This window comes from Mesoplodon bidens (assembly GCF_964165515.1).
Source record: "Mesoplodon bidens genome assembly, chromosome: 3".
Lineage (NCBI taxonomy): Eukaryota > Metazoa > Chordata > Mammalia > Artiodactyla > Ziphiidae > Mesoplodon > Mesoplodon bidens.
Genome location: NC_138178.1, coordinates 109,152,912 through 109,172,879, shown reverse-complemented (window position 1 = coordinate 109,172,879; position 19,968 = coordinate 109,152,912). Strand labels below are relative to the sequence as shown.

At 46.1% G+C, this 19,968-nt stretch overlaps 1 protein-coding gene across 1 annotated transcript; it reads right to left on the bottom strand.

The window, feature by feature from the left end:
• Positions 1 to 351: 351 nt before the first annotated feature.
• Positions 352 to 2,371, bottom strand: FOXG1 (forkhead box G1). The gene has a single exon (XM_081227277.1). It carries the CDS (start codon positions 2,010 to 2,012, stop codon positions 555 to 557), a length of 1,458 nt encoding a protein of 485 aa, XP_081083403.1. The 5' UTR covers positions 2,013 to 2,371; the 3' UTR covers positions 352 to 554.
• Between the last annotated feature and the right edge of the window lie 17,597 nt (positions 2,372 to 19,968).

The window sequence follows — 19,968 nt, the reverse complement described above, 5'->3', positions numbered from 1 at the left end:
TAGTATACCAAGTGCATTTTCTAGAACCCAATCTTTGGTCTAAAAGTAAACAAAAGAAAAAAAACAGGTTTTTTTAAAGAAAAAACAAAACAATAAATGGCCAAAATAATTTCTTGGGTACCTTTACTACGAATGCTTCTTAAATACAAATTACAGTTTAACATTTTTAAACTCTCCCGTAATTTAGGTTGTTCTCAATGTCTGCATCCACCATGAAGATCCATGATAATTTATAATACTGCACACATGGAAATCTGGCGGCTCTTAAGGACAGACTTGTCAGGTTTGAATGAAATGGCAAAGCAGTCACTATTTAGATACACATTCTACTATAATTTTGACTTCCAAACCTTATATTCTACAATGTATTCTCCCCACATTGCACCTCGCTGACACTCCACACCTTGTTAGAATAATAAACAACCCTAAGACTGAACAAACGTACAGAAATGCGGGGGGGGGGCTTAATAAAAAATACCTGGACTTATTTTTTAATTATCATTTACAATGCAAATGTGTGTAAAACGTTCACTTACAGTCTGGTCCCAGGGATGTTAATGTATTAAAGGGTTGGAAGAAGACCCCTGATTTTGATGTGTGAAATAATCAGACAGTCCCCCGGACAGTCCCGTCGTGAAACTTGGCAAAGAGGGTCTTAAAGACTCACAGGGCAGGGTCGAGGGGGCCTGCGGAGACGTGGACGAGGACGCGGCCCGGGCGCTCATGGACGTGCTGCTCTGCGAAGTCATTGACGGGTGCGGGACGTGGGGGAAAAAGTAACTGGTCTGGCCCGCGAGCAGGTTGACCGAGCAGGGGTTGAGGGAGTAGGTCCCGGAGCAGGGCACCGACAGGCCGCAGGGCACCGAGGCGGCGAGCGCGGCGGCCGTGAGGTGGTGCGTGGCGTACGGGATCTCCCCGTTGACCAGACGGTCCACGCTCAGGCCGTTGGCTGTGGAGAAGGAGTGGTTGTTGCCCAGCGAGTTCTGAGTCAACACGGAGCTGTAGGGCATGGGGTGGCTGGGGTAGGCCGACGTGGTGCCGTTGTAACTCAAAGTGCTGCTGGCGCGGGGGTGGTGCAGGGACAGGAAGGGCGACATGGGCCAGTAGAGGGAGCCGGCGCGGTCCATGAAGGTGAGGCCGGTGGAGGTGAGGCGCGCCCCGCGCTTGAAAGCCAGCTTGGCCCGCGACGTGGTGGAGCGGCGCCGCAGCTTGCCCGTAGTGCCGCCGATGAACACGTCGTCGCTCGAGGGGTCCAGCATCCAGTAGTTGCCCTTGCCCGGGTCGTCATAGTGGCGCGGCACCTTCACGAAGCACTTGTTGAGGGACAGGTTGTGGCGAATGGAGTTCTGCCAGCCCTGCTTGTTCTCGCGGTAGTAAGGGAAGTTCTTCATGATGAACTCGTAGATGCCATTGAGCGTGAGCCGCTTCTCGGGGCTCTGCCGGATGGCCATCATGATGAGCGCGTTGTAGCTGAACGGCGGCTTCTCATACTTGCCGTTCTTCTTCTCGCCCTCCTTGCCCCCCTCCCCGTCCTTGCCGCCCTCGCCCGCCCCCTTCTTCTCCTCCCCCCCGGCGCCGGCGCCCTTCTCTTTCTCGTCCGGCCCGACGGGCGCCAGCTCCCCGGGCCCGCCGCCCGGCTCGCCCTTGCCGCCCAGCCCGTCCGCTTTGGCCCCGTCCAGGGCGGCGGCCGGGGGCGGCGGCGGCGGCGGCGGGAGCAGCAGCTGCTGGGGGCCCTTGTCGTCGTCGGCGGCAGGGGCGCCCCGTGCCGGGGGCGGCGGCGGCGGCGGCGGCGGTTGCTGCTGTGGCGGCGGCGGCGGCGGTTGCGGGGCAGGCGGCGGCGGGTGGTGGTGGTGGTGGTGGTGGTGGTGGTGGTGCTGGGGGTGGTGGCTGTTGTGGTGGCCGTGGCTCGCGTGGTGGTTGTCGTTCTGGACCGCCTCTGGCACCAGGCTGTTGATGCTGAACGAGGACTTGGGGATCATTTTCACCTCTTTCCTATCTCCCATGTCCAGCATCACCCAGTCGTCGGGGGGAAACGGCGGCGGCGGCGGCGCGGGAGCGGGGCAGCGGAGCGGCGGGCGGCGGCGACCGTTGGGTGCCGAGCGGGGCGCGGGCTGCGCGGGCGGCGGCGGCGGCGGCACTGAGCGCTTCGGCAGCAGCGCAGTTGGACCGCAGGCTCCGGCGCTGGCAAGTCATGTAGCAAGAGCAGCAACCACCCCTCAGGAATTAGAAGAAAAAAAAAAAGGGGGGAAAGAAAAAAAGAAAGAGAGAGAAAAAAAGAAACAACCACCGCCCCGGGGGTGAAGCTCCCTCGCTCCCAACTCTACTTCTTGGTCTCCCCCCCCACCCCCCGCTCCCCCCCCCCGCTGCTTCCTCCTCCTCCTCCTCCTCCTCCTCCTCCTCTCGCAGCAGCAGTCACAGCAGCAGCAGCAGCAGCAGCAGCCCAAAGGGGGGGAGAGCCGGGCGGCGGGCGGGCGCGTCCCGGAGCGGCCGCGGCGAGGATGGGGAGACAGCGATCGAGGAGGCTATAGCCACAATTAATTTTCCGAGCTACAGGCGCACACTAGGGCTGTAAAAAAATTTTTGGTTTAACCTTTCCTGCCGCTGGGCCAATCAGAGACGGCGGCGTGCGGGAGCGTCTCTCCTGCCGTCGACCAATCGGCGGGTCTGGGCCCACCCACCCCGCCCCACCCCGCCCCGCCCTCCGGCTCCCGCCCCCTCGGGCGCTCGCCTCCCCCTCTCTGCGGGCCTCGGCCTCGCGGCCGCGTGGAGCCGCGTAGGGATACGCCGGTGGGAGCACGCTGCGCCGCGGCCCTTCTCTGCGCCCCCTCCACCCGTTCTACCCCGCGGGTCTGCTCAACCGAAATCCCCCTCTTAGGGCAAATATCTCACATTTCCGGCTTCCTTTTCATGTATTGGGTCATTTTCGTTTGAGCGTCAATATTTGTCCTTATTGATTAAAGTTTGTATCCCAATTTTATGTTTAAAAGCGGGGGCGGTGGCGGCGGGGCGGTGGTGGAGAGAAGAGTGGGAGTGCAGGGAGAGGATGCAGGGAGAGGGCAGGAAATGGAGGAGGGAGAGACGAGGCACTACTTTCCCGAGTCGGCCTTGCAGGCCCGGGTCCGGCATTTCGGAGGCCGTAGGACAACTGTGCCTCTCGTAGGTAACACTCCTCCGAGGTTTCGGAGGGTTGGGGAGGGAAGGCCCACCTCTGGCGTGGGAGGGAGGGTCTCCTATACCTTGGGGGAGGAGGGTCCGGCAGAGGTTTGGAAATGAAGGGATGAGGAGGAGGAAGTGAGCTGGCGAGCGCGGGGCCAAACAGGGTTACTTACTCGGTTCCTGCGGCTCGGGCGGCGGCGAGCTCGGGCGCCGCCGGGAAGCCAGGCCTGGGGCTCCCGGCGCTGCGGCGGCGGGCGAGGGCGGCTCAGTGGTGGGCGCGTTTGATGGCTTTCCGAAATGAGGGGTGCTCAGAGAGAAAACAATACCAAACAATCTCGAAATAAACCAGGTAACACATGCTCTCTATGTGCGTCTCTTCCCCTTCTCTCCCGCTCCAGACCTTCGCTTATGCTCTGGGCGACTCGGTGCCGTTTTCTCCTCGCCGCTCCAGCTTCTCCTCAGCTTCTAATCCGAATTGGAAGCGAGTAGCCGCGAGCTATCACCCTGGAAATGTTTTCATTTTGCTTGTTGACATTGGAGGGAAAATAAGGGTGGGCGTCTATTTCTTTCCGGTTTTTTTTTTTAAGCCTTCCTATTTTCACTCCCTCTTTTTCTTTCCGTTTCTCAAATGCTTTTAATTTGTGCGGGCCTTAATCCTGAAATAACCGCATGCTTCAGCCGGCCCTTTCCCATCCTGAATGCTGCTGGAAGGCGCCCAGGAGCCTTGGGAACGTGGGTCCCACAATTCCAGCTTCTTGGGCTTTAGGACTGGGAAGGTTCGGTTGAGGGTTGAAGTGAGTGGGGAGATTGTGATTCGGGGGCTTTAAAGGGATCCCGTGGCCAGGGGCAGGGCTAAGGCCCAGCATTTCCCAGGGATTGGAATTTGGTGCAGGGCATACTGATCAAAGGCTGTTTCATCCCACATGGGCACGAAACATACCACATTTTACGGAGGATGTAGCCTGAGAGGAGAGGGAGGTGGAGGAGAAGCATAAATGAAAAGCACCTTTTCACTCTGTAAGGTAAATAATCATAAAATGTAAACCTTTCTTAACCTCGATAAACTCTCAAATTATCTGACAGATTTGGTATTTACGAAAACGAAGGAAGAAAAAGCGGTGCTTATGTACGATGTTAAATTTCAATTCTAATATAAAGAATGCAATTGATGAATACTGAGGTTAATAGGGAGTTATTCCACTCTCCCCATCCCACCCCCACCTTGAAATTATGAGAGAGAGAGAATAAACTCTGAAGAGACTAATAGAAAATTATAAATAGATAATGATTTTTAAATATGGATCTATTAGGAATGCCATAAAGGAACTTTGAACATTGGACTAACCTCAACTATCCATTCACTGTATGTGTGTGTCTTCCCCCTATTTCTACATAAGTCCTTACTTTAAAGCAAACTATATTTACATGTGGGAAAATTCAAGGGTTCCAGCTATTGCCGTTGGTGGTGACATGGCCCCAGACTTTGACTTCTAAGCTCCGGATTTCTTACAGAGCCGGGTGAGCTCATGGGTTTTGCGGACCCGGCTGGAGAGATCTGTGGGCCTTCCTCTTTCTGCTCACTTTTCCTCCTCCCACTCTTCTCCCCTCCGCAGGCCTGTTATTCCTCCTTTTCCTCAACTCGCATTCCTGCCTCCTCCCCTCTTCCCACCTCCTCCCCCTCACTCCCCCCACCCCTCTTCTCCTTCTATTCCACTCCCTCACTCCATTCCTCCACCTACTCCTCCCCATTTCTCCCCCCACAGCCCCCCTTCTCATCACCACTTATAATGGCACACAAGGGCTCCCTCTGAGGTGGACGGCCCGGTACGTTTTCGTAGTCGGTCTAGCGTGAAATGATTCGGTGTAACCGGATTCTTGGGAAAGGACAGGTTACGTAAACATTTACTGATGTGGAGTAACTATACTATTTGTACTCTGATATGCAGGAAGGAAAGTGTTGATTAACACAGAAGAAAAAAAAGCGAAATTAGCTGATTGCATGCTCATAAGTGCAAGCTGTCATTGAACTGCTTTTAAAATAGACACAGCTGGGTGTTTGTGTTGAAAAATTTCTTGTGTTTTTGCTAATACTGAAATAAGCATGATTTTGTATACCAAACATTTTCAGATCATTAAAATTTGTAATCTGTGCTGGTTTTAAACACAAAGAAAAGAAACAGAATCATTTCGATGTAAAATTTGCTGATATTATATTAACTCAATCAGGTCTGTACAAATTGTGCATTGTGCCTCCTAAAATCTGTTTGATCAATTTAATACACAAAGTGCCAAACGTGGGTATTGTTTGTTAACATTGGACATTTTATTCAAATCCAAGCTCAGCAGCAAACTGGAGGAGCACTCCTTGAATACAACACCAGCACTGACTGATGAATTTTTAATGTTTTAAGGTGTTTCTTAGGTCAAAGCTGAGTGTTCATTGTTTTGTAATCCTGCATAAAATTTTAGCAGGTGAAAATAAGTTTTTCTTCTGTTTACTTTCAAATAGCAAAAACTGGGGTCTGCTAATGAGAGCTGGAATAATCTGATCTTATGTGCCAGGAGCTTATATTGACTGGGAAAATGTTTTGCATGCAAATTAAAAATGTGTTATATTATTTTAAGGGTTGCATGTATGCAAGTCTTAAAATAGGATATTTGTGTAGGAATAAATAGATTCCAGTTTAATATAATCATATTAAAGATATATTCTCCCTAATGACAAAGGTTATTTGCAATTTGGGGGGGAGGTGAGTTTGAATTCCTTTTAATAATTTTAATTAGACTTTATGGTGAGATAGAGTGATATATATATATGTATACACACACACACACACACACACATATATATATGGGCTTGTTCAACAAAACATGCACTGTTTACTCAGCAGCCCACATTTGTCTCAGCAGTGGCTTCTTTTTAGAACTGCTACTAGATGAAATGGAGGGGGAGGGGGCTCTTGGACAGAGTATTGTGCAAGTTGAAAGTCCCTGGATGGAGCTTTGTATATCCTACCGGCCAATTTGGGTGCAAATTGGATTTGAACGACTGCCCACATGCACCTCAGGCCTCTTTCCTAAACACAAGAAGCCCTAACTCTGTATTTCCACCTCATTCAGTCTCTGTGATTACCTTCAGAAGATAGAGGGCATCCGGTGGTCTCAGATCTGAAAAAATTCTTTATCACTTTAATATTGTTTCATCATCAGCTTAATCTTGATCTCTCAAACACATAGATCTCTAAATGTACACTGTTAACGTCAAAGTCAGAGCAAATGTAATTTTCTGGGATATATAATGGTAAACTTCTCCTGTCTGCCTCCCCCTTCAACCCCGAAAAGAGGACAGGCCTTGTAAAGAGTGATCAGTTCCAACGGAAGAATTCCTTGGGAAATGAATTAGATTATTCCGTCTCTAGTTTTAATTAATAGCCAAGGCCCCACAGCCAACTGCAGGGAGCAGCACGTTTAGCTTCTCCATCTGGCGGTGCTACACTAAGTCTTGCTTAGGGCCTATTTCCCGCTTTTGGTCGGTGCCTTGCTTCTTTTTTCCTTGTTACCTGCTGGTTAAATGAGGGCGAGCCATTTTTGCCTAAAATCCACCCTGCTCTCAGCTCCCTGGCTAGGGTGTCCTTGGAGCGGCGCCCAGCGCCAGGCTCTGGGTAAAGCTCTCTTCCTTGCAGATGCAAGGGGAGTCCCTGACCCTGTGACGTTTGTGAGTGAGCGGAACCCTTGCGGAGGCATCCAGGTATTTCAAGAGATCCTGTGACTATCAAGGTCTGCTCTCGCTGAAGCCAACTTGTCCTTAATCCCTTCCTAACAGCAGGTAATGGTGCTAACATTTAGTGATTGTAAGTTACCCTTCAGTGTGTTGTATCCTTGTTCTGTGGGTTTTGGTTACAGGTTATACGATTAGGTTTGCGAGAACAGTAGTGAACTAAACTTCTCAGTAAGAGGTCTTCACACCAGGGAAGTGTTACTTTTCTGCAACAGCCTTGCCTCGTCACTCATTAGGGAGCTGCAGGTTGTCAAGCGGCTGCTCTTAGAGCACGCGCACGCACCCTCAGTATCCCCAGGGACGCGCACACGTGCACGCGCACACCACAAACACACACACACACACACACCTCACTAAAACTAAATTAAGAAGCCGATGATTAAGACAAGCGTCTACTAGGCCTGTCATTTCAGCATCCTTCCATCATAACATTGTGGCACTGGCAATTTTGCTTGAGAACTTTGAGAAAAAAAATTCATGGGAGAGCCTCGTATTTGAGAGTCGAAATGTTTAACTTGTATAAGCTGGGGAACCAATTTGGAAGCGAGAAAGTCCAAAGTTAAAAAAATTTTTTTTAATGAAGAAGAAGAAGAAGAGAAGGAAGAGGAGGTCTGGATAGAGACCCTGGGACTCCCCAGGCAGGTTTCTGTGACTCTGCCAGAAAGCTTCCAAGCTCTCTGAAGGCGAGCACATACTTATCCAAAGGAATCGTCTCGAGACCTGCAACAAAATACAATGGGAGAAGCTTCTTCCCAATATTACCCTACAGAGAGCCAGGCATGGAGAAATCCATGAGGATGGTCCTTCGACCACCCCAGGGTCCCAGGGTCGAAGGACTTTTAAAAAGTCTCTCTGAACAACCTCTCAATCGAACACTCTGCACATCTCTTGTAAATATAAAATGCCCAATAGTCTTTTACGTGTTTCCTGTTATTTGCCAGCACGCTTGGGATCTCTGAGGGTGGACAATTTGCAGAGGGAGTTGAGTCCCTGATAGTGTGAGGGTAGGCCCGTTCCGTTTTTTGACCTGATGCAATTAGAAGAAATAGTCCCACACCTTTTGGGCAATCGTGCCCTGAGAGGCCAATTTCTTGTTTTCCTCTAGAAGCCCTAGGAAATGGCGCAGCCCATCCTTTAGAGGGGTCAGGAAATGCTAAAGGGAAAGACAAAGAGTGGAAGGGGTGATGGTAAATGGGAATGACGGAAGCTAGTTCTCAGGTCCTTATATTTAACCCTTAAGTCTATCTGAAAAGGGAGGAAGTGAGAGTTGGCAAAAGCAGCACACAAGACAATGCTACCTTGGATTTTTCACCAGTGGGACATGGAAAGAGGGGGAAAAATGACTTCATAAGCATATATTGGCCTGAAAGAAGAACTTACAGGCCTCAAAATGCTGGTCTAGAGTTCAAGCTCCTTACTCTCCCATCCCTGTTCTCCTTAATTAGTTGGAACTTCAATTTGATTTCCTGTAAGACACCGAATAATCTACTTTGGGGAAATGCTAACAGCACTCTTCGGAGAATGTTGGGGCATCGAGTTTCCTCTATTCTGAAGCACCATTCCAAAAGGTCCCCCAAACTCCAGTCGTTGTGAGGAAAGATGAAGCGTTGCGGCTTAGTGACAATTATTAGGACGGCCAGCTCTGAACCAGTCACCCTCTCAATAGTTAAAAGTACACGAAGAGCACCGAACAATAGAGAAGATTGATAGTATGTTTTAGACAATGCTCGCACCCACTGATGGTCGTCAGGAATGACGAGGGAGAAAACTGCCTGCACTGGGGTGAGCAGGCCAGGAGGCGAGCAGAGACCCTTCCACCCCAAAGTCCCCCTTCGCATTTGAAAAGTCGCATGAGACAAAGTAAATTGTCTACTAATCGAATACGTCCACTTCCTTTCTAAAAACCCAGGTGGACAAACCAATGAGCCAGTTTTTACTTCGTGCCTGTCTCATACCCACCTGTCTCCTCCCTCTCGAACTGCAGTTCCCGTAGGTCTTCCCCTCCCCCTTCAACTTGAAGCAATGGAAAATATGTTGGAGCAGCGTTTCGAAAAAGGTCCTGATCTTCTCCCTCCCTCGCTAACCCCTCGAGGCTGTAACGGCGAAGGTCCCCGGCGAGGAGCATCACGGAATCGCTCCCGGGGCCTGCGCCCCGCTCCTGCCCGCTAGCACCCGCGCGCCTACCCCGCGCTCCTTTGTCGCCCGCGCAGTCCTGCTAGAGGACTTGCTTTTAGGTTTTATTTCCGAGTTTACCCCTCTTAGAGTTACCTTTTCAGCCCAGATGTCTCGTGTTTGCACATCACGCCGGAAGCACGCATACAGATCAATATTTTTGGGCTAAGAGGTCATCTGCCACAGTGAACGTGGAAAAAAATTGAGCCCAGTTAAAGGTTTTAAGCTTATTATTTGTATAAAGCACAGCTCAGAGTTAAAAGATTGGGGTGCGTGCAGGTGAAGTTAATTTGAATATTCAATTACATAGAAGGGGTGTTGGACCCAGTGGGGGAGAGCAGTTATACCCCTGTTTGTCTCCTGCCCTTTGGAAGGAGCCGAAGGCCTGGAGGAGAGGAGCGGCCAGGGTAAGCTAGATGCAGGATGGCTTCAGGAACAAATTACCGCTATGATATGCAAACAAAACAACCCTGCTCTTCCGTTTCAGAAACTACAACAAAAGTAGTGGGGGGGTCACTTTTATTTTAAAAACAATCCTAGGTAGGTTCTTGTTTACCAATTTTAGTATCTTTCTTCTGAGCTTGTCCTAAGGCACGCAGGAGAGAAAGTAATGTTCAAGAAGAAAGCCGGGTCGGCAAGTTTGGCTCCCGAGCGTGTGAACTATGAATCACCGCGGTGAAGATCTTTTTTTTTTTTTTTTCCTCACCCTTTTCTTTTCTCCTGGAGCGTGAACTTGTTAGATAAGATAGATGAGGCCACAAGGATGTGGAATCGCTGATAAAGCCCGGCTTCTTGGAGAGCAGCCTGTGAGGCTGCTGCGTTGCCTCGGTTCGGCGCTGCCCCAACGCAAGTCCCCGCAGCCGCCCGCGGGCTGCACCCCGCGCTGGGATCGCTGCCCAGGCAGCCTATCCTCTGGCCTTAGAGGAAGCACCCCAGAAGACAGAAGAACGGCCCCAGCTGGGCTGAGTATCTGCTCTCCGAACACTAAACGGGGCCTGCAGGTTTTCCTGGAATAAGTTCGAAGTCCGGACCACAAAGCAATCGGAAGGTGGGCGACACTAGATTTTAAAGAAGTCTGGAATCAGGCGTGAAACACTATTTTCCCCATTGATTAGAAGTGGTTCCCTTTCCATATACATATATATATATATGCACATGCTATTGATTACACACCGCGATTTACTTGAAAAAATGCTTAGAGTATCTTTAGCACACGCTCCTCAGTCTTTCAATTAGCACTGGATTTTGCCCCGGGATTGCTCCCCAGGGCGGACAAATGGAGCCAACTCATCTCCAGCGACTTTTTTTTCGCCCACGTGCGTATCCACGCCAGAGCTTTAGAAGCAGTTTAAAATCCCCAGCCTTGGTTTCACTTGATATTGTTGTTGTTGTTATTGATAAATATTGGGTCATACACAGCCACTTGTCAGAGCCTTTGGCTCCATCTCGCAGCTGCAGCTCCTAGCGGGGCGTTTGAGTCTTGTTCTAGGAACTGGAGGGATTTGTTGGGAAAAGAATTGCATAGTCTCTGCTCCTTCAGTTGCGGAGATGGCCCCTTAAAATCCTACTTGTCTGTCTACTGTCACAGTTATTTCTTTATTTGTTCATATATGTGAACACTGGGTAGACGTGTGTCTCTTTCCCCCCCGTATCTTCTAATTGAAATTATCGTCAAAATAAAAAGGGATAAACTATTGACCCCAGTTTTCTTAAGTATATCTGAAACTAAAAAGAACATAGGTGGGTGGAGAGATAATTTTTGTAATTGCTGGGGGATGGTTGAGTCGGTAGGACGTTTGGGGCTTGTGTAATTGGAGTAATTTATACAGTTTATCTTTCAACTGTGCTGTATATACTCTTTCCCTTGATACTGCACACGAACTGAGCCCATGGTCGGCTTGTCTTGGCATGTTTGAAGCCCCAGACACCCAACAGTATCATTACAGGAAAGAGACAAAACCCTAAAGACTCGAGGCAGGGAGGCGTCTGCCTTGAGGTGAATGGGGAGTTTGTCTTGGCGCTGGACTTTTCGGGTAAACGCACCCACTGGCTCAGACTGCCTGGCAGCGCAGCTTTAAGGTCTTCCCCGCGCAGAAGTGCAGGGAGGGGGTGGGGAAAGAAACAGCTGATTTTCGACATTTCAAAGGGACTCTTTCTATTTATCAGTGTTACCGAAGTGTACGTTACTGGAGAAACAACAAAACAAGCATAGAGCTGCAATTTTCAAGAAAATAGGATCCCCAAATATAAAAATAAAAAAGTAGCAGAGAAGATGTATAATTCAATCAAATTACACAAAATTGCTTGAAAATCCAGAACAGTAGCGATCCATTATGCCTCTGTTTTATTAGTGACAAGTACAATTACTCTAAAATAAAGAACATGGTGAATATATAATTGGCTGTAATCATGTTAGTGTTTGAATAAAAATGACGGGAACATTTAACACTTTGACAACAAAATGTTCAGAAATAACTTATTTATTCAAACAGTTTTTATTTTCCACCAAGTGAAGGAGAAACACAGTTTGCTTAGGAAAATCAATGACTTTTCCCTGCAATAAATAAATATCCAAAAGGGGAAAAAAGCAGCCCCACACCTCTATATTATTACTATTATTATTTTTAACCAACAAGAAGCTTAATCCTGTGTTTGGAGTCAGCACCGCCTAACGGTTGTTGGGTACCGACGTCCGCCACCTAGAGGAAAAGCTCTGCATCTCACCCGTTTTCCGGCGGTGACCTCGGGAATCAAAGTTAATAAATATTCCTTTGCAAATTGCTCTCCAAACTAACTTACCCTCCCCCGCCCCTCAGTCCCCTTCCGCCCTACAAAATCGTCACAATATTTTCTTAGTAATTGCTCTGTGCAATTGACAGAAGTGCCGAGTCCCCGGCAGCGCGGTCCTCTCACAGCAAAGAGCCAGAGCGCGCTGAGGAAGTAGGTCAGGGAATATTTGGGTCTGGAGAGAATCCACTTTCGACCAAAATTCTTATAGAGTAGCCTGAATTCGGGTCTCATAAAGCAACAGCTGATGCCGGAACCCCACATTCCAGTGCTTTTTTTTTTTTTTTAGGGCGTTCTTAGGGAAAACACAGCCCGGATCCCTCTGTCCGCCAGTTGCTTACAACGGGGCCCCTTTTCCCGAATTCTCTCCCCCCGTCCACATGCCCCTCCCCGCCGCAGACACGGAGTTGTGAGGTCCGGGCTCTCTCTAATCGGTCCTTCGAGACCAACGGGTCCTTTGATTTTCCTAAATAGGTTGAAAAGGCATTAAGGGGAAGGGCATGTTTTGAGGGGTCTCCCCTGTGGCCCTGGAGGCCGAACCAGGAGAAATCCCACATCTTTACACTGAATCCTGGAGTTTCGAGAAACTTCCACAGTGTGCTGGGTAATTTGAGGATGGACCCGAAGAGACTAGGTACCTTTTCTGCATTTTAATTTTGGTGGATACTATTGGCTTCTCCCGCAGAAAAAGCCAGCCTTACACCCGGGTCTTGCCTGGCTGTTCTCAAGGAAGTCTTGGGGAAAAGAGATGCTAAGCGAGTGTGAGGGGCTAAGAAAAGAGAAATAAGGAGGGTGTTTGGGGCGCTCAGTAGCTGCTTGATAGCCGAGCAGCGGACTGTGCATGTCCGCGCGCCGGCCCTGAAGGCGTTTCTCCCCGCCCCACGCGTCCAAAGTTTTGTTTTGCTTTGCTTTAATGTACCTAGAATACTGTTCAAGCTGAAAGTTTGCTAGAAAGCCGAAGAAGGAACAAGCAAGCTGAATTCGTTTTGGAAAACAAAACATCATCAACAACAAAAAACCCCACCCTGATAAATAATTGGACTTCAACTGGGTTTCATTCCTTAAGTTTTCCCTTCCCTCTCTTCCTCCCCTCTTTGCTTTCCTTTCTCAGTTTCTCACCTTCCCCGCTCCCCATCCCCATCCCTATCTTTATTTATGTCTTTATAACCTATCCAAATCCCTATCTCCATATCTCTCTATGTGTAAGAGAAAAGAAGCAGCGTGAGGTGGATGGAGGTGACCATTTTTACGCTGAGTTTCGGAACCTCCCTATTTGTCAGTTCTCAGCCCCGACGCTGCTGGAGTTTAAAAGAGACATCCCAGAGATGACTCTTCCTCTCATTCCTCCCAGAGGCAACCTCAGAACCATGGACCTGTTTTCCTACTGTGGAAATTATTTTTTTAAGATAGTCGAAATATAGATATAGGTACATCTCCTCTAAAACGGATGTCCCAGTGCATGCCTCCCCTATGGAGTGAGTGAGGCACGCCCCAATACCCTAATAACTTAAGTCCTGGCACGCCCCAATACCCTAATAACTTAAGTCCTAAGAATTGTTCCATTTTGTTTTATATAAAACTAGCGCTTCCACTCTCAACTCCCAGGTCTGTCACTCCTCTCCCGCATTATATTAACAGGCGATGTTAGCCTTCCCCTACGTGTTCAGGCTGCTAATGCGGTCCACTTAAGGCAACAAAAATGCTCATCTGTGGAGATTTTCCCAAGGCTAACCGCGATGCTCCCTCCTTTCCTTTTCAGGGCAAGTCCTTTCCTCCCTCCCCCTTCTTTGCTTGAGGTGGGGGCTGAAAAAGGGGTTCAACAACCGCGAGCGAGGGTGTGAGCGCTCCCTCCTCTATCTCCTGCCTGCCAATTCACCCAAGAGATAGTGAATTTTTCGTTTTCTCTTGGGATCAGAAATATCTGGAAGCTTCAGCCGTGCCACTTGGTTGCCTCTTTCAGTTAATTTGCCTTCCTCTTTCTTTTCTTCTCACCTCAGTCTATGAAAGCAGTTCAGGATTGCTCTCACAGCCTCCTCTGCATCCTTTTAGCTCCTGCCTTCTGAAGGAAACTCTGCTGGCTTTCTCTTCTGTTTCAGCAGGAAAGCTGGGTTGGAGATGCACTCTGTAGCGGATTGTTTGTGTATTGTGTACGTTTGTCTAGTTTTAATAACTTTTTGGAGGAGACTTTCCTGGGCTTGCTGACATTTCCTCCCCCATCCTCTCTATGGGGGAGACTCTCTGGAGGAAGGAATCACCTGAGCTTAGCTGATGGCCTTTTGTCAGGTTCTCTTACTCTTTAAAGTCTGGTCTGGGAAAGTCATGTGTCATCATGATTCATATGTATCCAGTTTCCAAGGAGAAGGACATCAGGGAGAAAGCAAAATAAAACTAACTTAACATATAATAAGTATTATTAGTTAGGTTTTGGTTTAAAAGATGATTGCCTTCATTGCTTCCATCTGGACCACTGTAGATTTTATAAAAACCTATAAAGTATAGACATTAGAACAGAGCTTTCCAACTCTTGGCTCTACCATGCTCTTTTTCTTACGGATCCTTAGGCAAGTTACTTCACCCGGATCCTTAGGCAAGTTACTTCACCTTTGTAGTTTTCGTTCTTCATCTGAAAAATAAGTGATCTGCATTCATTAATATATAAGATATCATCCACTCACCAAAATCCCCAAAACAGTAAAAAACAATTACCCAAACTCTAAGAATCTTTTTTTTTTCTTTTTCTGGAAGCACTAAGAAAATCTCATTCAAACGGCAGCAGCGACATCTAGTGACCATAGTGCTCAATAGTAACAATGACAGTGTGGGAAGTTTACCAAGGAATGGGTTTTCAGAGTGAGACATCTTGGTTTTTCTAATAAATCTTAATTGTCTGGCAAAGAGTACTCTTTTGATATCAAAGAGTTCTTACTGAGTTTAGATTATGGCAATGAGATGAAGAAAGAAAAAGATGCTTAACGACCTCAAGTGTGCATATAAGGCAGTTAAAATTTATAAGAACACTCTTCTAATGTTTTAATTCCAGGTCAAGAGACTAGTTCTAAAAAATAATTTTGTAGGTTGTGCTTTATTTAACTAATTTTCCAAATTAAAATCAATTGTGTTACTGCACAAATACTTAACAAAATTGGAAAAAGGTAGAAATTTCCAAGATTTCCTTTCATCTGGACAACCATTTAGTTGATTTCAGATTGCTGTCTAGTCAATATCAGGGAACATACTAAAAATAACTCCCTCGTTTAAGTCACCACATATATACTCTGTCCATAACACCTTTGCTCAAAGTATTTTGAAATTCAAAGAAATGGGATTCCCATTACTGGGTGGGCTCCATCTCTTTTTGTAGCAAAGATTATCTGGGCACAGGTGAAGTCTTAGCAATGGCAGAGAGACTATAAATCCCAAGACGTTTCAGAATAACAATGTTAGCATTTTATTGGCATTTCACACTTTAGACAGGCAAATAAGAATTCAACTTATTCTCTTTGACTTTATAAGCTGGCCAAGTGTGTGGGCGTAGTTTGTTCATGCACTCAGTGAAGTGTGTGTTTCAATTCCTATTAGCAAAGCAGATGATGACTGTTGGAATATATGGATCCATGTTTTATAACTTTAAAGGAAGCCAATTTTGTTTATTATATTTTATTTTTGACCAGTACTTTATGCACTTTTACTATGTAATTTGGCCACGGATTGGCTTACTAGCTAGTTTAGCCAGGTAGTATTTTAGTGTAATAAGATAACTGGACTCTTAGTTAACCCCGGGGAGAACTTGAGCTAGTCAAGCCACTTTCTTTTTATTCTTTTTTTTTTTTTTTTTTTTGCGTTACGTGGGCCTCTCACTGTTGTGGCCTCTCCGCGGCATGTGGGATCTTCCCGGACCGGGGCACGAACCCGTGTCCCCTGAATCGGCAGGCGGACTCTCAACCACTGTGCCACCAGGGAAGCCCCCACGCCACTTTCTTGACCTTAGTTTCCTTAAATATAAAATGAGGAGGTCGAACGCTCCACTGTCCCTTATTGCTCAAAACAACCATAAATCAATAAATCGTCAACCCTCATTTGCAAAGACCCTCTTCTGGTTCCTCTGTGGTCATTTGTGACTCTTCAATGTCAATTCTGAATTCTCCAGTTAGGCATCTCATCAGAGATTAGAATTGACGAATCCTACTTCTTCATGTCCTGCCCACCTCCCGGTTTGTCTGATTTTTAGAAATGACAAAAATCTTAGACTTTCCAGTCAACATTTACCAATTCATTGGCATGCTCTCAGCTCTCTTGTTGTCCATCCAGAAAAATCACAGTGTGGGAATGGGACAAAACTGAACACAAAGCTGGGGCAGCTGTATTTGAACATGTATCCAACATGTTCCCATATCCCCATGGTAGTGGTTATTTATTATTATTATTATTATTATTATGAGCCAGAGCCAAAGTATTCTGGCTGCAAACAGCCTACGTTTCCTTCCTGCTCTGTGGCCCTATGAATAAATTTCTTCAGGAGGTGGCAGTAAAATGTCTCCCATTTTTATCTGGCTTGGAATATCATTACACACATTTAGCAAGGAGAAGATCGCTCACAGGAAGCAAATATTACCCCATGATGCAAATATGCTCAGCATTTAATATTGGTCCCAGGGAGGCTGAAGACGTATACAAGGAGAATCGGAATGATACTGACCTGGATTGACAGAAGAGCCATGGTTCATTATAAAGAAAATTCTGAATCTCTCAAAGGTTTATTTTTAAGGTACTTTTCTCCTTTCTCATCTCACTAGATGTCTTCCTGCTCTTCATACGACTCAGACTGGTAATAAAAATACCCTATCTTTGTGTAAAATTAACAAGGCATATTTTCTTCTGTGAATTCCTCTCAGATTCAAGAGACAGGTATTATTTTACTTTCGAAGTGAGAAAACTGACCTAGAGAGGCTAAATGACTCACCTAAGCTCATACTGCTGGGAAGACCCAGAACAGGAGCATGAATTCTGGCCTGGGATAGGCTGCATCTCACTTCTGCTTGTCCTCAGGGTTGAGGCCCTCACACTGGGAACCAGGTTTACAGACCGACCTGCTGCTGTTCCTTAGGCCTCACCAAGATTCCATTGCATATATTTGAGAAGTCTCAACTTTTAGGAGATTCTTGGGACCCTTGTAACATGGTAGAATCTGTGCTTGCTACTCTTCATTCATGTATTTCTCCTCTTAATGCTAATAATTTTATATTACTATATTATTTATATTGTTTATATTTTCTTCCTGAGGAATAATCTTTGTGAAAAGATAGCAAAAATAATATAAAAATATATTATTTATATTTTCTACTAGAGGGATAATCTTTGCAAAAAGATAGTACTCAAAACATGTTTGTTAGTGATCTTGGGATCCAAGATTTTGGAATTGGAACGAATGTAAGACATCCTCTGATTCAGCAGCTCTGGAGAGAGATCACTATCAGAATCAGTGGCTCCTGGGAGCTCTGCTGAGTCCAAGTCCGGATTATTCTGAGTATCCTGGCATTGTTTCCTGCCCATCTCCCTTGCTTCTTGGCTTCATACATTAATGTATTTGGGAATTCCATTCTTGCTGGCTATCCTGTGGGCTGGTTTTCCAAATGGGCTGCCTCTTCAGTAGCGGGCTGTAGATCCGGCTAAGGACCCTGCTCTCAGCTGGGAGCTGTTATCTTCCTCTTGAATGTATTTTCTCTGAAGTAGCTCTGTGCTGCCCTCCACTGGCACTCAGCCACTAGAGCTAGCTAGCCTTCTGCGTCTCCGCTAATACACTGCATCTAGGGCTCCAAAGGAGATACGAGAGCACTATTAACCACACTATGTATGGTTTTTATAGCATGAAAAATAGGACCCAGTCCCCTTCGCGTCCACTTATACCCTGTGTTCTCACTTTCTATGAGTTTGCTGACGGGCTGTGAATGAGTGTATCTGATATTCCCTAATTTCAAGTATTTGTGCTAGAGTATTTGGAAGGGATTACTTGAAAGTGTAAAACTTCCATTTAATTATCAAACTGAAATACACTTCAGCTGACATGATACTAGGCCACAAATTTCTGAGCGTGCTGTACTTACTCAGTCTTAAGGAATATTAAACATTTTATCTTTAATGTTATAAAGATATAGTGAGTTATATGAAATCCCTAAATGATATGTACATTTTTCCTTTATTCAACAAATATGTATTAGACACACACTATGTGCCAGGCACTCTTCTTGGTGCTGAGAATACAGCACTGGATAAAGAATATATAAATTATAAAAACACCTGCTGCCTTTATTGAGGTGGTTTACTAGTTGGGGAAGATAAATATTAAATGAATTAATAAGCAAAATGCCCTTTAAGGGAATATGGCACTACCATATCTATTTCTTACTGGAAATACACTGTAGTGATTCCATGTTTTTAAGAATATTGGTATTAAGATTAAGACAGGCATAACCAGAGTTAGATAGAGATTTTTGCTACAAATATTTAATGTTATTCATTCATTCATAAATTTATTGTGAATATAGTATGGGCTTAAAGCAATTGATGCAGATGAGTGTATGAATCCCTCAGCTGTAAAGATGTTTCATCTTTTGACTCTTATCACAATCTTCTCTCCTGTTAGACTGTCTGGCATTTGCCACCTTGTCACCCCCTGTAATAGCTGTCGTGAGGTCCCTGCTGTTGCTTCCTTGATAATGGGATCTGTTACTGTTTTTCCTTTTTCCTTTGTTTTTATTATGTTCTCTTTCTTTCTTTAATAAATTTATTTATTTTATTTATTTATTTTTGGCTGCGTTGGGTCTTCGTTGCTGCGTGTGGGCTTTCTCTAGTTGCGGTGAGCGGGGGGCTACTCTTCCTTGCGATGAGCGGGCTTCTCATTGCGGTGGCTTCTCTTGTTGCAGAGCACGGGCTCTAGGCACGCGGGCACAGTAGTTGTTTATATTATTTTATGGATTAATAACGAACAGTATAACTATTGCCCATTAACAATTGCTTCACATTTAGGTTGGTTCTAATTTTTCATCATTAAGTGACTTGAGATGTGCACCTTTGCACATAGAGCTGTTTCTCCAACTCTGATAATTTCCTCTTAATAGGTTTTTTTAGGGAAAGAAGTTTTTTGGGTCTCATAGTATAAATTTTTAAAAGACACTTGCCACATAGTGTTGGATTGTATTTCATTAACATTATACTAATGTATACTTACACTGGTAATCTATGACAGTGCCTGTCTTATTGAACCATCACCAAATATTAAATCTTCCTTTTTAAGAGAAAAATTAATAATATCTAAAACTTGCTTTAATGTATTTTTTTTTTTTCTTTTTGTGGTATGCGGGCCTCTCACTCTTGTGGCCTCTCCCGTTGCGGAGCACAGGCTCCGGATGCGCAGGCCCAGCGGCCATGGCTCACGGGCCCAGCCGCTCCGCGGCATATGGGATCCTCCCAGACCGGGGCACGAACCCGTATCCCCTGCATCGGCAGGCGGACTCTCAACCACTGCGCCACCAGGGAGGCCCTAATGTATTTTTTAATTTACCAGCAAGATTGATTACTTTTTTTCAAGTATTATTCACATTTAAAATGTCTTCTTCTGTGATCTGTTAGGTCTTTTGTCTTTTTTTTGTGTTGTTTTGTCTCTTTATATGCTAAATAATAATAACATTATTAATTGCTATCAATATTCATTAATTTTGATCACCAATTTCTCTTCTTGAAATACTCTTTACTTATTTGTTAGACAGTAAGTGCCAGCCACTCTTCTAAGAGTGTTAAGAGAGATTCACTGTATCCTTATAATAATAATTCCATGTTGCTGTTATTTTATAGTTCTTATTCTATAGATCAGGAAACTGAGGCACAGAGATTAAGTAATTTGCCCTAGGTTCCCTGGTAGGTAAGAGTGTCAGGCAGTTTGGTTCCCAAGTCCACGCTCTTAACCACTGCTGTACGGCTACTTCCTCTACTCAGCGTTGGCTAAGTCAGTGTTTTGTCCTTTTCGAGTGTCTCCCGTGTCGTATGTCCTAGCTTTTTTATTAAGCTACAAGGAACTCAGT

What these genes read in the sequence shown, in the direction of transcription:
- FOXG1 (XM_081227277.1), bottom strand. Translation starts at nt 2,012, where the DNA reads ATGCTGGACATGGGAGATAGGAAAGAGGTGAAAATGATCCCCAAGTCC.